Below are 20,220 nucleotides of genomic sequence, written 5' to 3' on the forward strand. Positions count from 1 at the left end.
AGAAAGAGCAGTAAAGGTGGACGGAGGGAGAGGAGGAGAGCGGAGGAGGGAGAGGAGGAGGGAGAGAGAGCGGAGGAGGGAGAGGGAGAGAGAGGAGGAGAGAGGAGGAGGAGAGAGAGGAGGAGAGAGGAGGAGGGGGAGAGAGGAGGAGGGGGAGAGAGAGGAGGAGGGAGAGGGGGAGAGAGGAGGAGGGAGAGGAGGAGAGAGGAGGAGGGAGGGAGGGATGAAGGAGGCAGAGGGGGAGAGAGGAGGAGGGAGAGGGGGAGAGAGAGGGGGAGAGAGGAGGAGGGAGAGGGGGAGAGAGGAGGAGGGAGAGGGGGAGAGAGGAGGATGAAGGAGGCAGAGGAGGATATATCTCTTCCCATCAATCTTTGCTGGCGGCGGTGAGTTGCTGGACAGGGAGTTGGAGCTGGAGGGGGTCCCTCAGACGCTTGAGATCTAACTCCACCTGGGGAGAGGAGGGGGAGAGAGAGAGAAAGAAACAGAATGAGAGAGAGAGAGAGAGAATAATGAGGAATCTGTGAATTCCTTCTACATTTGTTCAACGTTTCAATCCAGATGATGAAACCATAAAGTACATTTTGTGTACACGTGTTAATGTGTGCATGCCTGTGTGTGTGTGTGTGTGCGTGTGTGCGTGCGTGCGTGCTAGCATCCCAGCCCACATCTGTTCCTGCCTGCATAGTGCCTACCTCAGCGATAGAGTCCTTCAGCTCGTTGTACTTGTGGATGTCAAAGCGTTGTCTCTTCACCCCCTTGTGGAAGAACAGCAGGTACTGTCGGTCCCTGGCGTCAGGGTAGATGTACTCCTACAGGACGCGGGGAGGGGGACATTCTATCACAATAACACAACACACAAACAGACCTACTCCAGAATGCTACAACTACTCCTAGGGAATAATACTGTATACATTCCCCTACAGGGAAAGAGGACACAAACATGAATGAACCTGTTCAAAAAAAACGCTACTATATATACACACACAGAGACTATTGCTTAGACTCAACACAGTCTGGCCCTGTAACAGCCTATCTACTTGGATTTTTTATTTTATTTATTTATTTTATTTCACCTTTATTTAACCAGGTAAACCAGTTGAGAACAAGTTCTCATTTACAACTGCAACCTGGCCAAGATAAAGCATAGCAGTGCGATAAAAACAAACAGAGTTACATATGGGGTAAAACAAAACAAAATTTTGCTACAGAGGGTGTGTTACCTGGCGTGTGAGTACGTAGTACGAGTACATGGCCATGGCGGTAGCGTAGGTAATGAAGTAGGTGACAGGCTCCATGATGTCCCAGGAGTACTCCCACCAGGTGAGGCGTGCCAGGATCCCAAACTGGGTTGCCATGTAGGCCACGCCCCCCCACAGCACCCAGGTGGTACGACGCTCCGCCTTACGACTCAGCTCCTCCCTCACCTTGGGACGGACAGCCAATCAGAGACAGGCATCAGTCAATAAGGGCACTTACACCAGTGGTCCGCCGTAGCTCGGTTGTTAGAGCATGGTGCTTACAACACAGGGGCAGTGGGTTTGATTCCCGGGGCCACCTATACATAAAACATTTATCCACGCAAAATAATCTGCTAAAATGCATATATTATTATATATCACTACCATCCATTGATTTGTGAATGAACACTCCCAATGGGAGTGAATACACTTGTATTGACCCTTTTCTATCCACCAATGCTAAACATTAACCGTGCAGTGAATGGAATCCTAAACACAGCAACTAAAGCCCATCAGAAGACAGAAAAAAGTGATATTTACAAATGTATTTAATTCCAATAAATCCCTTTCTGTGTACCTTCTCCAGTGGGCGTAGCTGTGAGTTGAGGTCCTCCAGTCTGACGACCAGTTCCTTCTCTTTGCTCAGCTGGTGTTCTTCTATACGCAGGGTGGTGTAGAGCTGCTGAACCAGGAACTTAACGTCGTTCAGACGCTCTGCCTCATCATGGGCCAGCAGATCTACAGAGACACACAGAGGGTTAGGAGACACAGACAGACAGACAGACACGCTCTGCCTCATCATGGGCCAGCAGATCAACAGAGACACACAGAGGGTTAGGAGACACAGACAGACAGACAGACAGACAGACAGACAGACAGACAGACAGACAGGCTCTGCCTCCTCATGGGCTAGCAGATCTACAGAGACAAACACGTAGACAGACATCATAGAGAATGATAGAGGACTGTAGTGGCCAAAAGCCTGTTTTAACATGGGCAGCTCCATTGAGGACTTTCACCATTTTTAATTAGTCAACTGGGTGGGACTTCCTATGTGTTAAGAAAGGATATCATAAGTCCATCCAGGTCATCAGGAGGGATCAGCCAATTAATTATACTTATGAGTAAACATTCCCATAACCGCAGGTGGCAGTAAATCACCAACCTTGACTTTATACCTGTTCAAACAACACACTCCAGGGGGCAGTATGCCAGAGGAATCACTCCAGATCCAAGGTGAAATTCAACGTTTGTGCAGGTCCCCAGGACATTGGGAGACACCGTCAAAACTGGCCACTAGAGGCAAAGCAAAAAAAAAAAAATACAAACAAGTACCGAGAGCACTGAGATTGAACCTGCGCCGTTCGGACCGGGACCTCACAGCTTAGACCCCTCTGCCATCTGTCTACAACTATTTAGCACGCCCAAACTTAACCGTGGCGTTGTTTTCAGTTTGAACCCTACCCCAAACCTTAACCCTTAACTTAACCAGTCGAAATTAATGCCCAAACTTAACCGTGGCGTTGTTTTCAGTTTGAACCCTACCCCAAACCTTAACCCTTAACTTAACCAGTCGGAATTAATGCCCAAACTTAACCGTGGCGTTATTTTCAGTTTGAACCCTACCCCAAACCTTAACCCTTAACTTAACCAGTCGGAATGAATGCCCAACTTAACCGTGGCGTTGTTTTCAGTTTGAACCCTACCCCAAACCTTAACCCTTAACTTAACCAGTCAGAATTAATGCCCAAACTTAACCGTGGCGTTGTTTTCGGTTTGAACCCTACCCCAAACCTTAACCCTCAACTTAACCAGTCGGAATTAATGCCCAAACTTAACCGTGGCGTTGTTTTCAGTTTGAACCCTACCCCAAACCTTAACCCTTAACTTAACCAGTCGGAATTAATCCCCAACTTAACCGTGGCGTTGTTTTCAGTTTGAACCCTACCCCAAACCTTAACCCTTAACTTAACCAGTCGGAATGAATGCCCAAACTTAACCGTGGCGTTGTTTTCAGTTTGAACCCTACCCCAAACCTTAACCCTTAACTTAACCAGTCGGAATTAATGCCCAAACTTAACCGTGGCGTTGTTTTCAGTTTGAACCCTACCCCAAACCTTAACCCTTAACTTAACCAGTCAGAATTAATGCCCAAACTTAACCATGGCGTTGTTTTCGGTTTGAACCCTACCCCAAACCTTAACCCTCAACTTAACCAGTCGGAATTAATGCCCAAACTTAACCGTGGCGTTGTTTTCAGTTTGAACCCTACCCCAAACCTTAACCCTTAACTTAACCAGTCGGAATTAATGCCCAAACTTAACCGTGGCGTTGTTTTCAGTTTGAACCCTACCCCAAACCTTAACCCTTAACTTAACCAGTCGGAATGAATGCCCAAACTTAACCGTGGCGTTGTTTTCAGTTTGAACCCTACCCCAAACCTTAACCCTTAACTTAACCAGTTGGAATTAATGCCCAAACTTAACCGTGGCGTTGTTTTCAGTTTGAACCCTACCCCAAACCTTAACCCTTAACTTAACCAGTCGGAATTAATGCCCAACTTAACCGTGGCGTTGTTTTCAGTTTGAACCCTACCTCAAACCTTAACCCTTAACTTAACCAGTCGGAATGAATGCCCAACTTAACCGTGGCGTTGTTTTCAGTTTGAACCCTACCCCAAACCTTAACCCTTAACTTAACCAGTCGGAATGAATGCCCAACTTAACCGTGGCGTTGTTTTCAGTTTGAACCCTACCCCAAACCTTAACCCTTAACTTAACCAGTCGGAATGAATGCCCAACTTAACCGTGGCGTTGTTTTCAGTTTGAACCCTACCCCAAACCTTAACCCTTAACTTAACCAGTCGGAATGAATGCCCAACTTAACCGTGGCGTTGTTTTCAGTTTGAACCCTACCCCAAACCTTAACCCTTAACTTAACCAGTCGGAATGAATGCCCAAACTTAACCGTGGCGTTGTTTTCAGTTTGAACCCTACCCCAAACCTTAACCCTTAACTTAACCAGTCGGAATTAATGCCCAACTTAACCGTGGCGTTGTTTTCAGTTTGAACCCTACCCCAAACCTTAACCCTTAACTTAACCAGTCGGAATTAATGCCCAAACTTAACCGTGGCGTTGTTTTCAGTTTGAACCCTACCCCAAACCTTAACCCTTAACTTAACCAGTCGGAATTAATGCCCAACTTAACCGTGGCGTTGTTTTCAGTTTGAACCCTACCCCAAACCTTAACCCTTAACTTAACCAGTCGGAATTAATGCCCAACTTAACCGTGGCGTTGTTTTCAGTTTGAACCCTACCCCAAACCTTAACCCTTAACTTAACCAGTCGGAATGAATGCCCAAACTTAACCGTGGCGTTGTTTCTGTGTGCCTAATTTTAACACATTTGTCAAAGAATGTCAGGTTTATACAAGGAGGTTGGGAGATGAAGTCAGACGGGGATATCTTGTTGAGTTCACACCCTTTCAGTTTGTTTACCAACTCATACCAGTAGTAGAAGAAGAACATGGACTACTTCAAAATGGAGATGGCCTCAATGGTACTACCTGTGCTCTCACAGACGCCACAATGGGACAGACACAACGCTGCGACGGCTAAACATCTCTATGGTATCAACAAAAACAAGGGGAAGGCAGACATTGTTTATCTAAGTCTATGAAAAACAGACAGAGACACACACACCAATGCCTACTTTCACTTCTTAAAAGTGTGAAGAACTAAATAAATGTGTTTTCCATCTCCTGACCCGACCCCAGGTCATCCTCACCTCTTCGTGGCGGCCTCACCAGGTGCGTAACGTCGTTGATGACCAGGTTGAAATCGTCCAACAGCAGGATGTCTATCCCTGTAGAAGAGGCTACCCTTGCCCCATCTGGAGGGAGGGAGAGGGAGAGGGTGGGAGGGTGGGAGGAGGGAGAAGAGGGGAGGGAGAGGGAGGAGGGGAGAGGGGGAGAGGGAGAGAGAGGGGGAGAGGAGAGAGGGGAGAGGAGAGAAGGAAGAGATGGGGGGAGGGGAGAGGGAGGAGGGAGGGAGAGAGGGGGGAGGGGAGGAGGGAGGGAGAGAGGGGGAGAGAGAGAGGGAGAGAGAGGGAGAGAGAGAGAGAGAGGGGGAGGGAGAGAGGGGGAGGGAGAATGGAGGGGTGGAGGGAGAGAGAGAGGGGAGAGGGAGGGAGGGAGAGAGGGAGGGAGAGAGGGGAGGGAGAGAGGGAGGGGGGATGGGAGAGGAGGAAGGGAGAGGGGGAGAGAGAGAGAGAGGGAGGGAGGGAGAGAGAGGGGAGAGGGGAGGGAGGGAGAGAGGGAGGGAGAGAGGGGAGGGAGAGAGGGGAGGGATGGGAGAGAGGGGGAGAGGAGGGAGGGAGAGGGGGGAGAGAGAGAGAGGGGAGGGAGGGAGAGAGGGGAGGGAGGGAGAGAGGGGGAGGGAGGGAGAGAGGGGAGAGAGGGAGAGAGGGGGAGGGAGGGAGAGAGGGGGAGGGAGAATGGCGGAATGGAGGGGTGGAGGGAGAGGGGGAGGGAGAATGGAGGAATGGAGGGTGGAGGGAGAGAGAGAGGGGAGAGGGAGGAGGGGAGAGGGGAGAGGGAGGAAGGGGGAGGAGGAGGGGAGGGAGAGAGGGGAGGGGGAGAGGGGAGGGAGGGAGAGGAGGGGGAGAGGAGGGAGGGAGAGGAGGGGGAGTTGAGAGGGAGGAGGGAGAGAGGGGAGAGAGAGGGAGAATGGAGGGATGGAGAGATGGAGGGAGAGATAGGGAAGGAGACAAAGAGAGAGAGAGAGAGATAGAAACAAAGAGATATCAGTCATGAGACCATGCACCGAAACATTCTGCTACTTGAAACACACTTCACATCCTCATCATTTCATGTCAGTAACATTATGCCTATTTCTCCGGTTGCCTCCCGACTGGCACCCTATTCCCTACGTAGTGCACAACTTTTAACCAGGGCCCAACCAGGGCCCATAGGGCTCTGGTCAAAAGTAGTGCACTATAAGGGGGGATAAGGTACCAGTTGGGACACATACTATATATGCAGAATAGGCTCTGAGACTAGCCCTGAGTCGTTTTAATGGAGATCATGGTTGAGTCCCAAATGGCTTCCTATTCCCTTGATAGCGCACTACTTTTGATCAGATCCCTATCGGTAGTAGTGCACTAATTAGGGAATATAGTGCCAATTGGGACGTAGTTCTGATACCATAGACTCAGAGTGAAGACATCTGCACCACTTGATAGAGGATAATGAGCACAATCAGTAGAGGAGACAGGCTTTGTCCCAAATGGCACCCTGTTCCCTACAGAGTGCACTACTCCAGACCACTAAATAGGGAACAGGGAGGCATTTGGAAAGCATTTAAATAACAATGAGCAGTGGACTAAAAAGGTATTGTGGCATTATGCCTGAATATTGACAGAACAGAGTGGTTAACTAGTGTCCACAACAACCAGGATTAATACTGATAGTACAGAGTGGTTAACTAGTGTCCACAACAACCAGGATTAATACTGATAGTACAGAGTGGTTAACTAGTGTCCACAACAACCAGGATTAATACTGATAGTACAGAGTGGTTAACTAGTGTCCACAACAACCAGGATTAATACTGATAGTACAGAGTGGTTAACTAGTGTCCACAACAACCAGGATGAATACTGATAGAACAGAGTGGTTAACTAGTGTCCACAACAACCAGGATTAATACTGATAGAACAGAGTGGTTAACTAGTGTCCACAACAACCAGGATTAATACTGATAGTACAGAGTGGTTAACTAGTGTCCACAACAACCAGGATTAATAATGATAGTACAGAGTGGTTAACTAGTGTCTACAACATCCAGGATTAATACTGATAGTACAGAGTGGTTAACTAGTGTCCACAACAACCAGGATTAATACTGATAGAACAGAGTGGTTAACTAGTGTCTACAACAACCAGGATTAATACTGATAGTACAGAGTGGTTAACTAGTGTCCACAACAACCAGGATTAATACTGATATAACAGAGTGGTTAACTAGTGTCCACAACAACCAGGATTAATACTGATAGAACAGAGTGGTTAACTAGTGTCCACAACAACCAGGAGTAATACTGATAGTACAGAGTGGGTAACTAGTGTCTACAACAACCAGGATTAATACTGATAGAACAGAGTGGTTAACTAGTGTCTACAATTAACAGGATTAATACTGATAGTACAGAGTGGTTAACTAGTGTCCACAACAACCAGGATGAATACTGATAGTACAGAGTGGTTAACTAGTGTCCACAACAACCAGGATTAATACTGATAGTACAGAGTGGTTAACTAGTGTCGACAACAACCAGGATTAATACTGATAGTACAGAGTGGTTAACTAGTGTCCACAACAACCAGGATTAATACTGATAGTACAGAGTCGGTAACTAGTGTCCACAACAACCAGGATTAATACTGATAGTACAGAGTGGTTAACTAGTTTCTACAACAACCAGGATTAATACTGATAGAACAGAGTGGTTAACTAGTGTCCACAACAACCAGGATTAATACTGATAGAACAGAGTGGTTAACTAGTGTCTACAATTAACAGGATTCATACTGATAGTACAGAGTGGTTAACTAGTGTCCACAACAACCAGGATTAATACTGATATAACAGAGTGGTTAACTAGTGTCCACAACAACCAGGATTAATACTGATAGTACAGAGTGGTTAACTAGTGTCCACAACAACCAGGATTAATACTGATAGAACAGAGTGGTTAACTAGTGTCCACAACAACCAGGATTAATACTGATAGTACAGAGTGGTTAACTAGTGTCTACAATTAACAGGATTAATACTGATAGTACAGAGTGGTTAACTAGTGTCTACAACAACCAGGATTAATACTGATAGTACAGAGTGGTTAACTAGTGTCCACAACAACCAGGATTAATACTGATAGAACAGAGTGGTTAACTAGTGTCCACAACAACCAGGATTAATACTGATATAACAGAGTGGTTAACTAGTGTCCACAACAACCAGGATTAATACTGATATAACAGAGTGGTTAACTAGTGTCCACAACAACCAGGATTAATACTGATATAACAGAGTGGTTAACTAGTGTCTACAACAACCAGGATTAATACTGATAGAACAGAGTGGTTAACTAGTGTCCACAACAACCAGGATTAATACTGATAGAACAGAGTGGTTAACTAGTGTCCACAACAACCAGGATGAATACTGATAGTACAAAGTGGTTAACTAGTGTCCACAACAACCAGGATTAATACTGATAGTACAGAGTGGTTAACTAGTTTCTACAACAACCAGGATTACTACTGATAGAACAGAGTGGTTAACTAGTGTCCACAACAACCAGGATTAATACTGATAGAACAGAGTGGTTAACTAGTGTCCACAACAACCAGGATTAATACTGATATAACAGAGTGGTTAACTAGTGTCTACAATTAACAGGATTAATACTGATAGAACAGAGTGGATAACTAGTGTCTACAATTAACAGGATTAATACTGATAGTACAGAGTGGTTAACTAGTGTCCACAACAACCAGGATCAATACTGATAGTACAGAGTGGTTAACTAGTGTCTACAATTAACAGGATTAATACTGATAGAACAGAGTGGTTAACTAGTGTCCACAACAACCAGGATTAATACTGATAGTACAGAGTGGTTAACTAGTGTCCACAACAACCAGGAGTAATACTGATAGTACAGAGTGGTTAACTAGTGTCCACAACAACCATGATTAATACTGATAGTACAGAGTAGGTAACTAGTGTCTACAACAACCAGGATTAATACTGATAGAACAGAGTGGTTAACTAGTGTCTACAACAACCAGGATTAATACTGATAGAACAGAGTGGTTAACTAGTGTCTACAATAAACAGGATTAATACTGATAGTACAGAGTGGTTAACTAGTGTCTACAACAACCAGGATTAATACTGATAGTACAGAGTGGTTAACTAGTGTCTACAATAAACAGGATTAATACTGATAGTACAGAGTGGTTAACTAGTGTCTACAACAACCAGGATTAATACTGATAGTACAGAGTGGTTAACTAGTGTCTAATATTAACAGGATTAATACTGATAGAACAGAGTGGTTAACTAGTGTCCACAACAACCAGGATTAATACTGATAGTACAGAGTGGTTAACTAGTGTCTACAACAACCAGGATTAATACTGATAGTACAGAGTGGTTAACTAGTGTCTACAATTAACAGGATTAATACTGATAGAACAGAGTGGTTAACTAGTGTCCACAACAACCAGGATTAATACTGATAGAACAGAGTGGTTAACTAGTGTCCACAACAACCAGGATTAATACTGATGTAACAGAGTGGTTAACTAGTGTCTACAACAACCAGGATTAATACTGATATAACAGAGTGGTTAACTAGTGTCCACAACAACCAGGATTAATACTGATAGTACAGAGTGGTTAACTAGTGTCCACAACAACCAGGATTAATACTGATGTAACAGAGTGGTTAACTAGTGTCTACAACAACCAGGATTAATACTGATATAACAGAGTGGTTAACTAGTGTACACAACAACCAGGATTAATACTCATAGTACAGAGTGGTTAACTAGTGTCCACAACAACCAGGATTAATACTGATAGTACAGAGTGGTTAACTAGTGTCCACAACAACCAGGATTAATAGTGATGTAACAGAGTGGTTAACTAGTGTCTACAACAACCAGGATTAATACTGATATAACAGAGTGGTTAACTAGTGTACACAACAACCAGGATTAATACTCATAGTACAGAGTGGTTAACTAGTGTCCACAACAACCAGGATTAATACTGATAGTACAGAGTGGTTAACTAGTGTCCACAACAACCAGGATTAATACTGATAGAACAGAGTGGTTAACTAGTGTACACAACAACCAGGATTAATACTGATAGAACAGAGTGGTTAACTAGTGTCCACAACAACCAGGATTAATACTGATAGAACAGAGTGGTTAACTAGTGTCCACAACAACCAGGATTAATACTGATAGAACATAGTGGTTAACTAGTGTCCACAACAACCAGGATTAATACTGATATAACAGAGTGGTTAACTAGTGTCCACAACAACCAGGATTAATACTGATAGTACAGAGTGGTTAACTAGTGTCCACAACAACCAGGATTAATACTGATAGAACAGAGTGGTTAACTAGTGTCCACAACAACCAGGATGAATACTGATATAACAGAGTGGTTAACTAGTGTCCACAACAACCAGGATGAATACTGATAGTACAGAGTGGTTAACTAGTGTCCACAACAACCAGGATTAATACTGATAGAACAGAGTGGTTAACTAGTGTCTACAACAACCAGGATTAATACTGATATAACAGAGTGGTTAACTAGTGTCCACAACAACCAGGATTAATACTGATAGAACAGAGTGGTTAACTAGTGTCCACAACAACCAGGAGTAATACTGATATAACAGAGTGGTTAACTAGTGTCCACAACAACCAGGATTAATACTGATATAACAGAGTGGTTAACTAGTGTCCACAACAACAAGGATTAATACTGATATAACAGAGTGGTTAACTAGTGTCCACAACAACCAGGATTAATACTGATAGAACAGAGTGGTTAACTAGTGTCCACAACAACCAGGATTAATACTGATAGAACAGAGTGGTTAACTAGTGTCCACAACAACCAGGATTAATACTGATAGAACAGAGTGGTTAACTAGTGTCCACAACAACCAGGATGAATATTGATAGAACAGAGTGGTTAACTAGTGTCCACAACAACCAGGATTAATACTGATAGAACAGAGTGGTTAACTAGTGTCCACAACAACCAGGATTAATACTGATAGTACAGAGTGGTTAACTAGTGTCCACAACAACCAGGATTAATACTGATAGAACAGAGTGGTTAACTAGTGTCCACAACAACCAGGATTAATACTGATAGAACAGAGTGGTTAACTAGTGTCCACAACAACCAGGATTAATACTGATAGAACAGAGTGGTTAACTAGTGTCCACAACAACCAGGATGAATACTGATAGTACAGAGTGGTTAACTAGTGTCCACAACAACCAGTATTAATACTGATAGTACAGAGTGGTTAACTAGTTTCTACAACAACCAGGATTAATACTGATAGAACAGAGTGGTTAACTAGTGTCTACAACAACCAGGATTAATACTGATAGAACAGAGTGGTTAACTAGTGTCTACAATTAACAGGATTAATACTGATAGTACAGAGTGGTTAACTAGTGTCCACAACAACCAGGATTAATACTGATAGAACAGAGTGGTTAACTAGTGTCCACAACAACCAGGGAGTAATACTGATAGTACAGAGTGGTTAACTAGTGTCCACAACAACCAGGATTAATACTGATAGAACAGAGTGGTTAACTAGTGTCCACAACAACCAGGATGAATACTGATAGTACAGAGTGGTTAACTAGTGTCCACAACAACCAGGATTAATACTGATAGTACAGAGTGGTTAACTAGTTTCTACAACAACCAGGATTAATACTGATAGAACAGAGTGGTTAACTAGTGTCTACAACAACCAGGATTAATACTGATAGAACAGAGTGGTTAACTAGTGTCTACAATTAACAGGATTAATACTGATAGTACAGAGTGGTTAACTAGTGTCTACAACAACCAGGATTAATACTGATAGTACAGAGTGGTTAACTAGTGTCCACAACAACCAGGATTAATACTGATAGAACAGAGTGGTTAACTAGTGTCCACAACAACCAGGATTAATACTGATAGAACAGAGTGGTTAACTAGTGTCTACAACAACCAGGATTAATACTGATAGAACAGAGTGGTTAACTAGTGTCTACAATTAACAGGATTAATACTGATAGTACAGAGTGGTTAACTAGTGTCTACAACAACCAGGATTAATACTGATAGTACAGAGTGGTTAACTAGTGTCTACAATAAACAGGATTAATACTGATAGTACAGAGTGGTTAACTAGTGTCTACAACAACCAGGATTAATACTGATAGTACAGAGTGGTTAACTAGTGTCTAATATTAACAGGATTAATACTGATAGAACAGAGTGGTTAACTAGTGTCCACAACAACCAGGATTAATACTGATAGTACAGAGTGGTTAACTAGTGTCTACAACAACCAGGATTAATACTGATAGTACAGAGTGGTTAACTAGTGTCTACAATTAACAGGATTAATACTGATAGAACAGAGTGGTTAACTAGTGTCCACAACAACCAGGATTAATACTGATAGAACAGAGTGGTTAACTAGTGTCCACAACAACCAGGATTAATACTGATGTAACAGAGTGGTTAACTAGTGTCTACAACAACCAGGATTAATACTGATATAACAGAGTGGTTAACTAGTGTCCACAACAACCAGGGATTAATACTGATAGTACAGAGTGGTTAACTAGTGTCCACAACAACCAGGATTAATACTGATGTAACAGAGTGGTTAACTAGTGTCTACAACAACCAGGATTAATACTGATATAACAGAGTGGTTAACTAGTGTACACAACAACCAGGATTAATACTCATAGTACAGAGTGGTTAACTAGTGTCCACAACAACCAGGATTAATACTGATAGTACAGAGTGGTTAACTAGTGTCCACAACAACCAGGATTAATAGTGATGTAACAGAGTGGTTAACTAGTGTCTACAACAACCAGGATTAATACTGATATAACAGAGTGGTTAACGAGTGTACACAACAACCAGGATTAATACTCATAGTACAGAGTGGTTAACTAGTGTCCACAACAACCAGGATTAATACTGATAGTACAGAGTGGTTAACTAGTGTCCACAACAACCAGGATTAATACTGATAGAACAGAGTGGTTAACTAGTGTACACAACAACCAGGATTAATACTGATAGAACAGAGTGGTTAACTAGTGTCCACAACAACCAGGATTAATACTGATAGAACAGAGTGGTTAACTAGTGTCCACAACAACCAGGATTAATACTGATAGAACATAGTGGTTAACTAGGTGTCCACAACAACCAGGATTAATACTGATATAACAGAGTGGTTAACTAGTGTCCACAACAACCAGGATTAATACTGATAGTACAGAGTGGTTAACTAGTGTCCACAACAACCAGGATTAATACTGATAGAACAGAGTGGTTAACTAGTGTCCACAACAACCAGGATGAATACTGATATAACAGAGTGGTTAACTAGTGTCCACAACAACCAGGATGAATACTGATAGTACAGAGTGGTTAACTAGTGTCCACAACAACCAGGATTAATACTGATAGAACAGAGTGGTTAACTAGTGTCTACAACAACCAGGATTAATACTGATATAACAGAGTGGTTAACTAGTGTCCACAACAACCAGGATTAATACTGATAGAACAGAGTGGTTAACTAGTGTCCACAACAACCAGGAGTAATACTGATATAACAGAGTGGTTAACTAGTGTCCACAACAACCAGGATTAATACTGATAGAACAGAGTGGTTAACTAGTGTCCACAACAACCAGGATTAATACTGATATAACAGAGTGGTTAACTAGTGTCCACAACAACCAGGATTAATACTGATAGAACAGAGTGGTTAACTAGTGTCCACAACAACCAGGATTAATACTGATAGAACAGAGTGGTTAACTAGTGTCCACAACAACCAGGATTAATACTGATAGAACAGAGTGGTTAACTAGTGTCCACAACAACCAGGATGAATATTGATAGAACAGAGTGGTTAACTAGTGTCCACAACAACCAGGATTAATACTGATAGAACAGAGTGGTTAACTAGTGTCCACAACAACCAGGATTAATACTGATAGTACAGAGTGGTTAACTAGTGTCCACAACAACCAGGATTAATACTGATAGAACAGAGTGGTTAACTAGTGTCCACAACAACCAGGATTAATACTGATAGAACAGAGTGGTTAACTAGTGTCCACAACAACCAGGATTAATACTGATAGAACAGAGTGGTTAACTAGTGTCCACAACAACCAGGATGAATACTGATAGTACAGAGTGGTTAACTAGTGTCCACAACAACCAGTATTAATACTGATAGTACAGAGTGGTTAACTAGTTTCTACAACAACCAGGATTAATACTGATAGAACAGAGTGGTTAACTAGTGTCTACAACAACCAGGATTAATACTGATAGAACAGAGTGGTTAACTAGTGTCTACAATTAACAGGATTAATACTGATAGTACAGAGTGGTTAACTAGTGTCCACAACAACCAGGATTAATACTGATAGAACAGAGTGGTTAACTAGTGTCCACAACAACCAGGAGTAATACTGATAGTACAGAGTGGTTAACTAGTGTCCACAACAACCAGGATTAATACTGATAGAACAGAGTGGTTAACTAGTGTCCACAACAACCAGGATGAATACTGATAGTACAGAGTGGTTAACTAGTGTCCACAACAACCAGGATTAATACTGATAGTACAGAGTGGTTAACTAGTTTCTACAACAACCAGGATTAATACTGATAGAACAGAGTGGTTAACTAGTGTCTACAACAACCAGGATTAATACTGATAGAACAGAGTGGTTAACTAGTGTCTACAATTAACAGGATTAATACTGATAGTACAGAGTGGTTAACTAGTGTCTACAACAACCAGGATTAATACTGATAGTACAGAGTGGTTAACTAGTGTCCACAACAACCAGGATTAATACTGATAGAACAGAGTGGTTAACTAGTGTCCACAACAACCAGGATTAATACTGATATAACAGAGTGGTTAACTAGTGTCTACAATTAACAGGATTAATACTGATAGAACAGAGTGGTTAACTAGTGTCCACAACATCCAGGATTAATACTGATATAACAGAGTGGTTAACTAGTGTCTACAATTAACATGATTAATACTGATAGAACAGAGTGGTTAACTAGTGTCTACAACAACCAGGATTAATACTGATAGTACAGAGTGGTTAACTAGTGTCCACAACAACCAGGATTAATACTGATAGTACAGAGTGGTTAACTAGTGTCCACAACAACCAGGATTAATACTGATAGTACAGAGTGGTTAACTAGTGTCCACAACAACCAGGATTAATACTGATAGTACAGAGTGGTTAACTAGTGTCCACAACAACCAGGATTAATACTGACAGAACAGAGTGGTTAACTAGTGTCCACAACAACCAGGATTAATACTGATAGAACAGAGTGGTTAACTAGTGTCCACAACAACCAGGATTAATACTGATAGAACAGAGTGGTTAACTAGTGTCCACAACAACCAGGATTAATACTGATAGAACAGAGTGGTTAACTAGTGTCCACAACAACCAGGATTAATACTGATAGAACAGAGTGGTTAACTAGTGTCCACAACAACCAGGATTAATACTGATAGTACAGAGTGGTTAACTAGTGTCCACAACAACCAGGATGAATACTGATATAACAGAGTGGTTAACTAGTGTCTACAACAACCAGGATTAATACTGATAGTACAGAGTGGTTAACTAGTGTCTACAACAACCAGGATTAATACTGATAGAACAGAGTGGTTAACTAGTGTCCACAACAACCAGGATTAATACTGATAGAACAGAGTGGTTAACTAGTGTCCACAACAACCAGGATTAATACTGATAGTACAGAGTGGTTAACTAGTGTCCACAACAACCAGGATTAATACTGGTAGTACAGAGTGGTTAACTAGTGTCCACAACAACCAGGATTAATACTGATAGAACAGAGTGGTTAACTAGTGTCTACAACAACCAGGATTAATACTGATAGAACAGAGTGGTTAACTAGTGTCCACAACAACCAGGATTAATACTGATAGTACAGAGTGGTTAACTAGTGTCCACAACAACCAGTATTAATACTGATAGAACAGAGTGGTTAACTAGTGTCCACAACAACCAGGATTAATACTGATAGAACAGAGTGGTTAACTAGTGTCCACAACAACCAGGATTAATACTGATAGAACAGAGTGGTTAACTAGTGTCCACAACAACCAGGATTAATACTGATAGTACAGAGTGGTTAACTAGTGTCCACAACAACCAGTATTAATACTGATAGAACAGAGTGGTTAACTAGTGTCCACAACAACCAGGATTAATACTGATAGAACAGAGTGGTTAACTAGTGTCCACAACAACCAGGATTAATACTGATAGTACAGAGTGGTTAACTAGTGTCCACAACAACCAGGATTAATACTGATAGAACAGAGTGGTTAACTAGTGTCCACAACAACCAGGATTAATACTGATAGTACATAATTAATACTGAGAGCAAGTGTGAGCATGTTTTTACATGCTCTCATTGTTGTGGTGTAGGTGTGTGTGTGTGTGTGTGTGCGTGGGTGGGTGTGTGTGTGGGTGTATATGTGTGTGGGGTATATGTGTGTGGGTGTGTATGTGTGTGTGTGTGGGTGGGTGTGTATGTGTGTGTGTGTGGGGTATATGTGTGTGGGTGTGTATGTGTGTGGGTGTGTATGTGTGTGTGTGTGTATGTATGTGTGTGTGTGTGTGTGGGTGTGTATGTGTGTGTGTGTGTAGGGTGTATATGTGTGTGGGATATATGTGTGTGGGTGTGTGTGTGTGTGTGTGTGTGTGTGTGTGGGTGTATATGTGTGTGGGATATATGTGTGTGTGTGTGTGTGGGTGTGTATGTGTGTGTGTGTTACCTCTAGAGTAGATGGCTACTCGGTCGATGCCCCTGTCTGTGTGTGTAGTGGCCCCTACCTCTAGAGTAGATGGCTACTCGGTCGATGCCCCTGTCTGTGTGTGTAGTGGCCCCTACCTGTAGAGTAGATGGCTACTCGGTCGATGCCCCTGTCCTCCGTCTGTAGCTGTGTGAGGAACACCCCAACACAGTCACTGAGGGGCTTCAGAGTGAACTGGCATCGCTCCCTACGGGACGGCAAGCTGACCGAGATCACCGGCAGTCCATTCTGGTACACCACCGTCACCTCTGGAGGGGGGCAGGAGACAACAACATCCACAATGTCAATAACAATTACTACACCGTCAACACCAACACCAACCGTCACCTCACCTCAGAGGGACCAGGCACAACACCATGATTTCAAACACAGACAATGACCAGACTAAACACTTTTTGTCTTACCCTATCTCATCATCATGATCCAAGTCTCTCTGGCTCTGATATGAGACACTTGTGTAGGTCTACTGCACCCGCCTGCGGCTCTCTCTCTCTCATGAGGGTTTGTGTGTGTGTGTGTGTGTGTCTGTGTGTGTCTGTGTGTGTGTGTGTGGCTCCCCGCCTGTGCCTCCCTCTCATGGTAGTATAATGGCGGCGCTATTAAAACCCACTTCAGAACAAATGAACGGAACACTCAGAGCCCTGACTGCAATGCTGTTGTTCCCCTCTCAGCCTCTCTTTCTTTGGTCATATCTGTTACCCGGCCTCTCTCTCTCTCTCTCTCTCTCTCTCTCTCCTGCATCTCTTGCTCTCCATCACTCCCTCTCTATTACCTTTCAGTTCTCCTCAGAACAGATGCCAGCTTCTCCTTCAAAATTAATGACTGCTGGCTGTGGCTGAGAGAGAGAGAGACTGCTGAGCTGTTCGCTCCAAACTAGCGTCCCAGCAAGTGTTCCGGCAGGCTAATCAACTCTCCAGTGACGGGCCAAGGCCGTCTTTGTCTCTCCAGAGCTGAGGAGAGATTTTGTCTGGGTCTGACAGGGGAATTAAGGACTCAGCACAAAGTAAGTCTACTGTACCAAAACAACACCACTCACTGCTGGTGCTGAGTAGTACTGACAAACTAACTTGACAGGGGAATCCCAGGCATCTACTGTACTGAGCTCACCTCAGGCCTAAACTCCAATCTCTGACGAGTAGCACTGCCAAACTATATTACCCAAAATGCAGCCTCTCTGGATCTGACAGGGGAAGCCAAGGCCCTTCCCCTCTCTACCTTTGACTTGAGGCCTGAGCACCATCTCAAAGTCTACTGTTCCACCACGACACCTCTTGCTGACTGAAAAATCTATATGACTCAGCTGTCAGCACCAAACCACATTACCCAGAATGTATCCACGCCAGAGGGCGGTATAAACACTCACCTTCTGGAGCGGCGGAGGAACTCAGCAGTCTCTGGCCCTGCCATGAGGGGGCGCCCCTCCATCCCTAGAGAGAGTGAGAGAGAGAGAGAGAGAGAGAGAGAGAGAGAGAGAGAGAGAGAGAGAGAGAGAGAGAGAGAGAGAGAGAGAGAGAGAGAGAGAGAGAGAGAGAGAGAGAGAGAGAGAGAGAGAGAGAGAGAGAGAGAGAGAGAGAGAGAGAGAGAGAGAGCGAGAGAGAGAGAGAGAGCGAGAGAGAGAGAAAAAATAGAGAAAAAAAGAGAAAAAAAGAGAGAGAGAGAGAGAGAGATGGGGGAGGTAGAAAAAGAGATTAAGTGTTATATTGTCTTTTTGAAATCAACTTCATAAATAGCAGTTCAGCCTCTTCATATAAACACAGACAAAACAGTTTGTACACAATGTGCTATATAAATAAAGTTGGATTTGAATTAAAAAAGGACAGACAGTATATATTGTTTAGAGAAACATTATTTCACAGGAATCTACCACTGTTGGATCTTAATGTTCACACAGTATCCTGTATATGTGTGTATAATGAAGTATTGTTCACTCAGTACCCTGTACATGTGTGTATAATGAAGTGTTGTCCACACAGTATCCTGTACATGTGTGTATAATGAAGTATTGTTCACTCAGTATCCTGTAAATGTGTGTATAATGAAGTATTGTCCACACAGTATCCTGTACATGTGTGTATAATGAAGTATTATTCACTCAGTACCCTGTACATGTGTGTATAATGAAGTATTTTCCACTCAGTACCCTGTACATGTGTGTATAATGAAGTATTTTCCACTCAGTATCCTGTACATGTGTGTATATGTCTCCCTCTAGACAAGAACATTTCCTCCCCAGGAGCCCCACCCCAGTGTGCATGCACAAACACAGACAGAGCTAATCTACCCTGTCATGGAAAACCAGCAACAACAAATGGACCAAACCCACACACACATTAACCAGCACCTAAAGGATTGTGACAATGAAACATAAATGAGGAACACAATAAGCAGCCTGTATAGTGTGTGAGTGTGTGAGTGAGTGAGTGGTTGGGTGTATAGTGAGCACCTGAATGCACTCTGACTGACAGAGTGATAAGAGAGTGTATCCACAGTAGAAACAGGTTACAGACTAATCTGAACAGGGAGGGAGGAAGACAGAGGAAGTAGAAGATCTCTCTCTCTCTCTCTCTCTCTCTCTCTCTCTCTCTCTCTCTCTCTCTCTCTCTCTCTCTCTCTCTCTCTCTCTCTCTCTCTCTCTCTCTCTCTCTCTCTCTCTCTCTCTCTCTCTCTCTCTCTCTCTCTCTCTCTCTCTCTCTCTCTCTCTCTCTCTCTCTCTCTCTCTCTCTCTCTCTCTCTCTCTCTCTCTCTCTCTCTCTCTCTCTCTCTCTCTCTCTCTCTCTCAGAGTTAGTTCCTATATGGTCTCCACATGTTGAATTAGTTAAGACAACGCGTCATGTTTTCCGCTGAGCAGAGAGGAAGCCTTTTAAGGCAGAGACGGACAGTCAGAACTACTCTCACAGAGAGAGAACTAGAGAGGGGGAGAGGGAGATGTGTCTGTTAGGGTGTTGGGTAGGTGTCTGTCAGGGTGTTGGGTAGGTGTCTGTTAGGGTGTTGGGTAGGTGTCTGTCAGGGTGTTGGGTAGGTGTCTGTCAGGGTGTTGGGTAGGTGTCTGTAAGGGTGTTGGGTAGGTGTCTGTCAGGGTGTTGGGTAGGTGTCTGTGTCAGGGTGTTGGGTAGGTGTCTGTCAGGGTGTTGGGTAGGTGTCTGTCAGGGTGTTGGGTAGGTGTCTGTCAGGGTGTTGGGTAGGTGTCTGTCAGGGTGTTGGGTAGGT

The 20,220-nt window shown here is 43.2% G+C and overlaps 1 protein-coding gene across 1 annotated transcript in view; it reads right to left on the bottom strand.

Annotated features, from left to right (window-relative positions):
* Positions 1–275: 275 nt before the first annotated feature.
* mcu (mitochondrial calcium uniporter) overlaps positions 276–20,220 on the bottom strand; it is a 132,140-nt gene continuing 112,195 nt past the window's right edge. The window contains exons 3-9 of the mRNA XM_041891606.2: positions 18,376–18,439; positions 17,090–17,260; positions 5,025–5,129; positions 1,816–1,976; positions 1,221–1,424; positions 693–809; positions 276–448 (exon numbers count right to left, since the gene is read on the bottom strand). Coding sequence (XP_041747540.1) covers positions 365–448; positions 693–809; positions 1,221–1,424; positions 1,816–1,976; positions 5,025–5,129; positions 17,090–17,260; positions 18,376–18,439 — 906 coding nt within the window. The 3' untranslated portion in view covers positions 276–364. The remainder of the gene's footprint in view (positions 449–692; positions 810–1,220; positions 1,425–1,815; positions 1,977–5,024; positions 5,130–17,089; positions 17,261–18,375; positions 18,440–20,220) is intronic.

The sequence above is a fragment of the Coregonus clupeaformis genome, chromosome 1 (genome assembly GCF_020615455.1).
Source record: "Coregonus clupeaformis isolate EN_2021a chromosome 1, ASM2061545v1, whole genome shotgun sequence".
NCBI lineage: Eukaryota > Metazoa > Chordata > Actinopteri > Salmoniformes > Salmonidae > Coregonus > Coregonus clupeaformis.